At 32.4% G+C, this 9785-nt stretch overlaps 1 protein-coding gene across 1 annotated transcript; it reads right to left on the reverse strand.

Moving 5' to 3' along the window:
• Positions 1-722: 722 nt before the first annotated feature.
• LOC110782646 (protein trichome birefringence-like 36) lies at positions 723-9389 on the reverse strand. Its single transcript, XM_021986828.2, has 4 exons — positions 8709-9389; positions 8124-8298; positions 7463-7647; positions 723-1434 (listed from the first exon to the last, which is right to left on the reverse strand). The coding sequence occupies exons 1-4, from the start codon at positions 9296-9298 to the stop codon at positions 918-920; spliced, it is 1467 nt and encodes a 488-aa protein (XP_021842520.1). The 5' UTR covers positions 9299-9389; the 3' UTR covers positions 723-917.
• Positions 9390-9785: the final 396 nt, after the last annotated feature.

The raw sequence follows: 9785 nt of genomic DNA on the forward strand, positions 1-9785 counted from the left end.
ACATCAATTAAGACCCTTAATCGCAAGGATTTGTTGACACCAATGCTATTAGATTTGTCCACCTTCACAAAGGTCCCTAACTTGTTGCCAATCCTTCGCGCATTAGCCTCGTTGTTCCTCCCAAAATCGGCAAATCATATACCCTAGCCCAGAACGGCACCATATGCATTTGGTATTCAGAGGGTTTCAGATCGCCTTGCAAGTCGCACAAGGCTAGTATATGCCTATCAAAGTGCCATGGTTGAGCCTCCATGACAAACTCCTTATCTCTTCAATGGTGAAATTGGAAGAAAAACATATTCTTCTCTAGGCAGTTAGCCTCCATTCCATGTTTAGGGTTCCAGATTTTCCTCATCGTAGCAATTAGGGCGTTGGTGTTGATGTTTCTATCCGTCCAAATCTTCCCCATGACCCCTAATGCAGCCTTTGCCTCCTCCTCGTCCTCCCCTTCCACCTCCCATTCAACCTCCTCATCCTTCTCGTTCTCACCTTCCTCTCGTTCTGGTGTACTCGGATCGGTGGCAGTTGCCATTAATGTCCCTCTACTCACGACCGTAACGCTCGGATGCTCGAGAAATTGCCTTCGTGAAGGAGCAAAAACCCTAGCAGGACGGTAGAACAAGGAAACCCTCCCAAGAGTTAACCGCTCTAGAGGGAACTTTTTGATCTTTCTTGTGTACTGGTGTACGCTAGAACAAGGAAACCCTTCTAAATTGCGATTATTTTTTCGTGACAGGTATTAACTACCTTTTTTTTTCCTATATCTGAAACTTTGATATTGTCCAGGGTCAAACACAATTTGAATGTACACATATTTAACATGCATTCTAAACACTAAATGACAAAATCCTAGACAAAATGTAAAATACATACGACTACGTACTTAATACTTAGTACTACGTACTACTCCGTATATGTTAAAAAGTTGACGTATTCCTTGAAGTATCAAAGAAAAGTGAAGCATACAATAAACGATTCCAAGTATCTGGTAAACCAGGAAGACACCAATGACTACAATCAGCATAAGATGGAATTAACCTCTTATATTTTGTAGTATAAAGCTTCCATTTCCAACTGCTCCTATATAAGGAAGGATGTGCATCAATTCTATATTCGGAAAGCTTGGTAATGTTCAAGTAGTTCACTTTTACTTTGTTTATTCCATTGATCACATTCTCGATTTTAGTAATCAACTGTTTCGGAAAGTGGTTTATATAGCCTTGATGATCTTCATCTATAATTATAGGCCAGGTTACATTGTAACACCCTCTCCTTCCATTGTGTTGTGCAGAGACGCTCCTAAAGAACACCTTTGTTTTGGTCGAGTCTACATTCTTTTCAACCCATTTTGCCCATGTTTTCATGCCCCTTTCATATGCTACCTCTACGGGCATCTCCTCTAGTAGTTGTCCTTTGTATTTTATAAAATCCCACCTGCATGTGTCATTGAGTTTAATAGTACGGAGTATATAGCAGAGGATATAGGAAATGTCACAAGCATTTATTTTTCTCAAATTAATTTGTGGACAAATTGTTTTTTACCACCTACAAAAATCGAAAAATTGTTTTTTACCACCTAAAAAATTAAAACTTGTATTTTATCACCTAAAAGATAATTAAAATTTGTTTTTTCCACCTAAAAAGCGAAAAAATAGATGAACATTTATGTATGGCTACCTAACTCTTTCACCCTTCGCTCTTCCATTAAATTTTGTCAATTTTGTGAATTAATGGTGGTGAAAATTTATGAATTAATGGTGGTGAAAAATTATGTAAATTAATGGAAAATAAGGAAGCGGGGGAAGAAAATAGAGTTAAACTAAATTAGGTCCCGTGCACGCACGGATATTTGAAAATTATTAATTGATCATCTTTTTTAACTGAAATATTTATCCCTTAAATCTATTGCGTAATTAATAAATCTCGAACATACTCATTTTATCATATAATATACAATTTTCTCTCTATTACGTATTATATATTTTATATGTTTAATATGATAGATTTGACCAAATTAAATATTTGATATGCTTAATATGAAAAAATATTGAGTAAGAATGTTTTTTATTATTGATATGACTATCTGACTAAATATTACCAAAATTGTCTAATAATGTCATATTTAATAATCCTATAATTTTTTCTATTTATAAACATTTATACAAAAGGAGAGAAAATAAAAATAGAATAATGTAAACATTTTTTTTATAGGAAAGGGTTTTTGGCGGGAAAAAATCGCACCAGAAATTGACACATGTCATTTCTGGTGTCTCTTTTAGTATATAGTAATAGATACATGAAATCTTGGAAGAATAGAACATATTAGAAGTATTACCGTTATTGTGACCCCCTACATAACATTTTCATCTACTTTTTCATTTTTCATGCGGTAAAAAACAATTTTTAATATTTTTTTTAGGTGGTAAAATACAAGTTTTAGTTTTTTAGGTGGTAAAAAACAAATTTTCGATTTTTTTAGGTGGTAAAAAATAATTTATCCTTAATTTGTACTACCTCTACAAAAAAGATATAAAAAAGGGCGACAATATATGTTTAAACAAAAAGGGCGAATTTGATTTTGCCTTTGTAAAATATATCGAGCAGGACGAAAGCATATCGTCATAATAGTTGTTGTCAAAGAGGGCGAGCTATGTAATTTCGCCCTCATTGATAAAAATAAAAATAAAAAAAAAAATACACAGACGACTCATCTGAATCGTCATCTTTGATCGTACCCAAAACCTTACTCTCAAGAACCCCTCATTCGTTTTTCCCCTAAATCATTCGTACATATACCACCCTCGTCTTAAGTTATTAGCGTGTCTCTCTTCCCCCTGTACCTGCTACAAAATCCTCCACAAACTTTCTAACAAACCATGATATTTTCGAAAATTGGCCGAATTTGGCCAACTCGCTCGTTGCCGAGATCGTAAACTTGGAGGTTTTTTCGAAAATTGCTTGAATTCTGTTCAAATTAGGTCAAATTCCGACTTACTGGTATAATCGATCTCTCTCCTAAATGTTCAATTTAACACACATATTCCCCTAATTAGGTTGAAAATTGTTCATAAGCCCTAATTTACTAAATGTTGAACAAATTAATTTGCTGCTTTTGTTCGTTAGCTACATGCATCATCAGAACCTACTGGTATCATTAACTTCTCAAGAAATTTCACAATTGCAATTACCGGAGTCATTGATTTTGTTTGACTAAATCTAGTTCATCATTATTTGCTTGAATTCAATTTAGCTACTGATTTTTGTGTTTTTTAGCTGGTATTTGGTTGAATTATTTTGCATTATACGTATATTTATGATTTATATTTGTAAGTTTTTTTTTTAATATTTAGGAATCGTGAAATTAATATGTACTGATATGTGTTGATTTAAATTTCATATGTATGCTCCAATTAGACAATGATAATTCAGATTTTATTTAGCAAATAAGATTTTATTCTGTTAAAGACTATAGTATGAAATTATATTTCCTGGATATATGGAAGGATCAAGGTATGACAACCTAGTTGTCTTCCATTGAGGGGTTTAAGGTAGTTTTGGTCTGCTTCAATGCCTTCTGCATTAAGGTATGACAACCATATTGGATTAAGGGTCAGTTGAATTCTAGACACTCCTTTTATGTATCCTAGGAACTTGAGGCAAAGGACGGAAGTGATAAGCGTGAAGATGAGTTTGAGGTCATTGAATTTAATGTGTCTTGTTCAAGTTAACTGTAACTACATCAACACAAGCTGAAAAACGAGTTACTATTTTTTTTTATCCTCTATGAGTATAGCTTATATCCAATTATCCATGTTCTGGTGAGTAATTATCAGTTGTGATTCTATTAATTTGGTGGTTCTAAGTGCAGGAACGAGAGAAATAGAAGAATTTGATTGTGGTAATATTCAGCCAATATTGATACATGTAGTAGTTGTTAGACTCGGATATTATGTGATTTCTTCTGTTTTTTTATCCACATTCTGTTGTTAAGTGGCAGTATCCTTATACTGGTTTAGTTTGAGGATCCAAAATGTTACTTGAGGTTGATCATATTGGTAATTAGTCCCAGCGTTACCTAATATCTAATTCCTTGAACACGAATTAGTACCTTTGACATTAGTTAGTGAATGTGTTCCCAAACCCAATCTCTTGTTGGAAGCTATGATGCTCGGAAACATTGGTTTTTGTAAGTTTGGCGTTTCAGAAACGTTTTGAAAACGTCGAAACGCGTTTCAAAACGTCTAAGAAACGTTTCTTTTCCTGTCGAACCGTTTTGCAATTCCGAACATTTAAAATAGGTTGGGAAACGCGGTTTTCGGAAATAATACCTGATTTTGCCCTATTTTCTTTTATTAAGCCCACATATAACATACTTTTTAATAATACCACATTTTACTACCCAACGACTTTTATTGGGCTTAAGTGACCAGTAACCGGTGAAAATGTCAACGAGATGGTGATGAATTGATGATGATGACTGAATATATCGAGGGAGAAGAGAGAGAGAGAGAGTACTGTCATGTAGGGACATATTACCGCCTACAACAGGTTTATGACTTGTTGGGCGCAATAAAAGTCGTTGGGTAATAAAGGTGGGGTTATTAATTAGAAAATATGCCGTAGCTAAGTGGGATAAATAAAATAAAATCAGCCAAATGTTGTATTAATATTAGCAAATTTTCCTAATTAATTTTTCTTATGTTGTAAAAATTAATTATTCATTTATTTCAAATTTGAGTTTTGTTTAAATCAAGTTATCGTGTGTTTTTGTCAAGTTAATACATATATAAAGTTAATATGGGATTACGAGTAAATAATCGATTTGGTCATCTCAACATCTTAAAGTGTAAGGGTGATGATAAAGGTCGCAAGTTGCGACAACATTTAGTTGTCGCAATCTTACATGTCGGAGTTTAATTGGTACATATAGGCGCCACATAGGTTATGCGTCATCATAATATTTTTACTCTCAATGCAAAAAATTTACTAGGAATATATGTAAATAAGGTAATCGATTTAAAAAAAGAAACAAATTAGAATATTAAGATTTTCCTACCTTTAAAACAAATATGTATAATAAGATAGATAAGTTAAATATTTTAGATTCCAATTTAAATCATGACACATAAGCATGTCATGTCATCATTGTGACACGGCTTAAAGGTCGCATGTTGCGACCTTTATCATTTTCGAAAGGCAAATTTGTTAAAAAGGACCTTTTATAACCCAAATTTTGCAAGAAAGGACCTTATATAATTTTTTTTGTGAAAACACACCTTAAAGTAATTTTTTTTGCGAGAAAGGACCTTATATAATTTATTTTTTGTGAAATCACACGTTAATGTAATTTTTTTTTGCGAAAGACAACCAAAAGTAAATTTCCGGCATTGACTGAGCTTTTTCGGCCATTGACTTGCACGTGAGAAGCACGTGTGGCATTATTTTGCTTATCACACCCAATTTTCCTCCAAAATTCTAAGCTTTAAAACCTAAAGTTGAAAAAAAAAACCGAAATAAAATCAAGTTTGAAAATTCAAGAGTCGGGAAAATCATTGTCTTTAGCTAACGTAAGCCACACGTGCTGCTCACGTGCAAGTTAATGGCCGGAAAAGCTCAGTCAATGCTAGAAACTTTCCTTAGGTCCTTTCTCGCAAAAAAAATTACTTTAAGGTGTGTTTTCACAAAAAAAATTATATAAGGTCCTTTCTTGCAAAATTTGAGTTATAAAAGGTCCTTTTTGACAAATTTGCCTTTTCGAAAGTGTAAATATACTTATATTACGAAGTTTTAATTAAACATAGGCGAAACGCACCTTGTATGATTTAACATATTGCCAATAGGTTAAGTTTAGTCCGAATTATTGCATATAACTATATGTTCAAGTTAATTTCTTCTAAAAAAATGTTCGAGTTTATTTGAATATAGGACATAAGTGTGAGCGTATAAGTATCATTTGGTTTAAAATCGATAATAATGATCAAGCCACGTAGAAAATAATTTAAATCACGGCCTTCTAACGTAACAGTTCTAACTTCAATTCTAAGCAATAAGTAGGTATCTGTTTGTTACAATATGTAATTGCCCACTTGTATCTGTCTTTAAATTTCCTGGGAAAGAATATAAATGCTCTTCCACATGATTAAGTGAGATTCCCAGTTTCCAAAGACAGATTAATATATTTGTCTTTTTTATTTGATTTTATCTATTTGAGAAATCCAATTTTAAGTTTCGATCGGTTAAAGAAACTTATAATAATGATGACGTTTGTAAATGATCCTGCTAGTTTTAATTACTTCTTATCATGCAAATTTGAAAACCAAACAAATTGTTACTACATGCCTAGTAGAAGTATAGACGTAATACTTTTTGGTGTGTCAAGAGTTAAATGTTTCGGCGCTCGCTAGGACATAAGACTCACAACTCAGAAGTCATAACGGATACTCCCTCCGTCCCTTAATACTCGATCTGTTTTGATCGGACACGTTTGTTAATGCATAACTTTAACCACCAATTTCTTTAACTATATATTATAAAAACTTATAAAAATATTAATATTTTGAAAATATATATTAAGATGAAGCCAACAATATATTATATACTAACATTTGTTTTCATATACTAGAAATAAAATAGAGTCAAATTGAATTATGTGAATAGTGCAAAAAGTCAAATTTAGTCGAGTATTAAGGGACGGAGGGAGTATTATACCACCCTCATAAAATTGACCAACTAAATTAATTGGCATCTAAATTAGGTCGCATGTTGCGACCTTTATCATTTTCGATTTACTAATATTTAACTAGTTAGGCCCTGTTTTTTTTTTTGGCTTAATTTCAGTTTCAAGACTTATTTCGCAGTTCAGTTCAGTTCATGAGCATTTAGTTCAGTTCAGTTCAGTTCAGTTCAGGAGCATTTAATTCAATTTAACTTAATAATAATAATAATAATAATAATAATTTTTAATAATTTTATTATTTTATTACTTATATTTATATTATTATTATTATATATAACTAATTATTTATTATTATTTAATAAAATTTATTATTTATCATTTATTATAGTTTTAGTAATAAATTACGGATTATTAATTATTAATTATTTAGTTATTAATTAACATTTTTATTATTAGTTTGTAATTAACTACTACGTAGATATTACTAATTATTAATGCTTAATTATTTATTATTTATTATTTATTATTAATTTTATTAATATTTATTATTTATTATTAATTTTATTAATATTTATTATTTATTTCAGTAATATTCTGTTAAGTTCAGTTCAGTTAAGTTAAGTTAAGTTAAATTCAGGACAGTTTAGCTCTAAAGAACAGGGCCTTAATATATAATATAAATTAATTAATAAAAGTAATAATATAAAACTGCAATATGTATGAAACTAAAAAAAATGTGGAATATAGTAAATATGAAAGACTAAATAAAAGATTGAAGACACGTACTTTTTGTATTTTCCTTTGTGAGTCCACCAATGCGCTGAGTTGAATACCATAACATCAGCCCCTCGCCATAGTTTGGCATTAGGTGAAAGCTTATCCAGCAAAAGAACGTTTTTCCCAGTTTTATGATTTACATCAAATTCCACCAGAAATGGGCTCCAGTGAAACTCAACTATCGTATTATAATCCTGTAAACAAATGGGAGGATAAATAAAAATAACATAACGCATTAATCTTAGTGCATGTTTTCAGTTTGGTTTAGCACTAACCAACAAACCAAAAATTATCCAACTTGGAAACTGGCAGCAAATTAAAATTCGGAAAATTGTTCATCATAGCTTCCCGTTTTAATAATCCTGTTTATAATATTCTAAAAATTACAAAATAGGCCCTTAGAAAAAGAATAACAATTTGACTCTTGAATCTTGATAGTTTAATCGCCTTTACAAACTTTTATATAAGTCGGTCTTACACAAAAGACCGCATTGGTGTCATATAAGTTAAGCACTGAAATCAATTAGTTAAACACGGAAACTAATTAGTTAAGCACTTGAACCAATTAGTTGAGCACTGAAACTAATTAGTTAAGCAATAAAACCAACAAGTTAAACAATCAAAGTGGTCTTTCCGATAAGACGGTCTTACACAAAAGTTGCCGAATTACCTTTGCTTTCAACACTTTATATTGTGAACCTTTAGCTTCAACTTCAACTCTTGAAGAAGGAACAGAGGAATATAAGAGGCAAGAAAGGGACTCCCACATATTTCTGTTTAGTGAATCTCCAACTATAATCACCCTCTTGTTTCTAAGCCTTTCAAGCATATCTCTTCCATTAAATCTAAGAAGAAGAAAAAACCCATAATTAATTAAATAAATAACTGATAGAGAATACAAGGGACCAACTCAACCAAAAGCTTAAGCTGATGGTTGAAGCTCCAATATTAGTTCTATACTCTATCACGCTCCCTCACATGAAAGCCGTGAACTTTGCGTCACGTTGGCTCTGATACCATGTCAAAGGGACCAACTCAACCAAAAGCTTAAGATGATGGTTGAAGCCCCAATATTAGTTCTATACTCTATCACGCCCCCTCACATGAAAGCCGTGACCTTTGCGTCACGTTGGCTCTGATACCATGTCAAAGGGACCAACTCAACCAAAAGCTTAAGCTGATGGTTGAAGCCCCGATATTAATTCTATACTCTATCAATAACCTATAAGAATATAACTTAACTAAGAATACTCACAATGGTATATCGCAATGATTAGCTTCCCATCGCCACCTCTCATACTCGAAATCTGGCCTTCCATTCTTACGACAGCTCATCTTTTCTTCCACGAACGGACATGTATTTGAATCATAATAAGGATTCTCATCGGGCTTGTAAACCCATCTCCCATCAAACATATTGCACTTTTTCGGATCACTAGTATTGTTTATTGCTTTTTCTGATCTTTCAAATGGGATATTGAGGTTTTCTGTATGAGTTGACTTTGGTTGTTCTATTGGAGTAGAGCTAAAATTACCAGGCTTCGGGATTTCATTAATCAAGCTGCTAGCTAGAATAGGTGGATTATACAGGCTTATTATGGTAGACGGTTTCGGAGGGTCGGAAATCATGGTAGACCAACTAGACCACGACGACGACATAGGTGCCTCTGCTTCATCAAATACTTGAACTGTGTTTCTAGCAGTAAATAAGCTAAGATTATGGTCATTTTGATTGAGAAAAAAGATGAGGAAAATGCAACCAAATAAGCTTCCTGTTAAACAGAGTTTCCATGAGCTGTTAATGGTTGAACTTAACTCCATAAGATTCATCTTTTTTGTGCTCATTTAGATTGCTTTTTCTTAATTTGTAGAAAGTGTAGCAGGTATGGAAAATATGGGTCAACTTAGTGTTTTAGTTCTTGTGCATTACAGAGAGTATATGATATTGAAAAGTTCCAACTTATATTTTAACATATGTTTTTTTTATTATAGAGGCTTTATTTTATTATGGCAGGAATTTTAGGGAATACTGCATACTACCTCCGTTCCTAAATGATCTTTACGGTTACTATTTGCACGGTAATTAAGGAATTTTGGTGAACATGTGATGGTGGGGTAACAAATGGAAAATGAGTGGCTATAAATTGTCCAATAATGTGAGTGGGTGGAAACTAATATTAAAGTATTGTGAGTGGGTAAGTTATGGTGGGCCAAATAAGAGTAAAAATGGAATAAAGTAGGAGTGTAAAGAACTTTCAGGAACGGACTAAAACGGAAAGCGTAAAGAACTTTTAGGAACGGAGGTAGTACAAGTTAATCTTAACATTTGTAA

This window comes from Spinacia oleracea, chromosome 4 (genome assembly GCF_020520425.1).
Source record: "Spinacia oleracea cultivar Varoflay chromosome 4, BTI_SOV_V1, whole genome shotgun sequence".
Classification (NCBI taxonomy): Eukaryota; Viridiplantae; Streptophyta; class Magnoliopsida; order Caryophyllales; family Amaranthaceae; genus Spinacia; species Spinacia oleracea.

What these genes read in the sequence shown, in the direction of transcription:
- LOC110782646 (XM_021986828.2), bottom strand. Translation starts at nt 9,298, where the DNA reads ATGAGCACAAAAAAGATGAATCTTATGGAGTTAAGTTCAACCATTAAC. An exon ending in AATCATTGCGATATACCATT is followed by an intron (nt 8,299 to 8,708) that starts GTGAGTATTCTT and finishes TCTTCTTCTTAG; the next exon opens with ATTTAATGGAAGAGATATGC. An exon ending in CACAAAGGAAAATACAAAAA is followed by an intron (nt 1,435 to 7,462) that starts GTACGTGTCTTC and finishes TGACACATGCAG; the next exon opens with GTGGGATTTTATAAAATACA.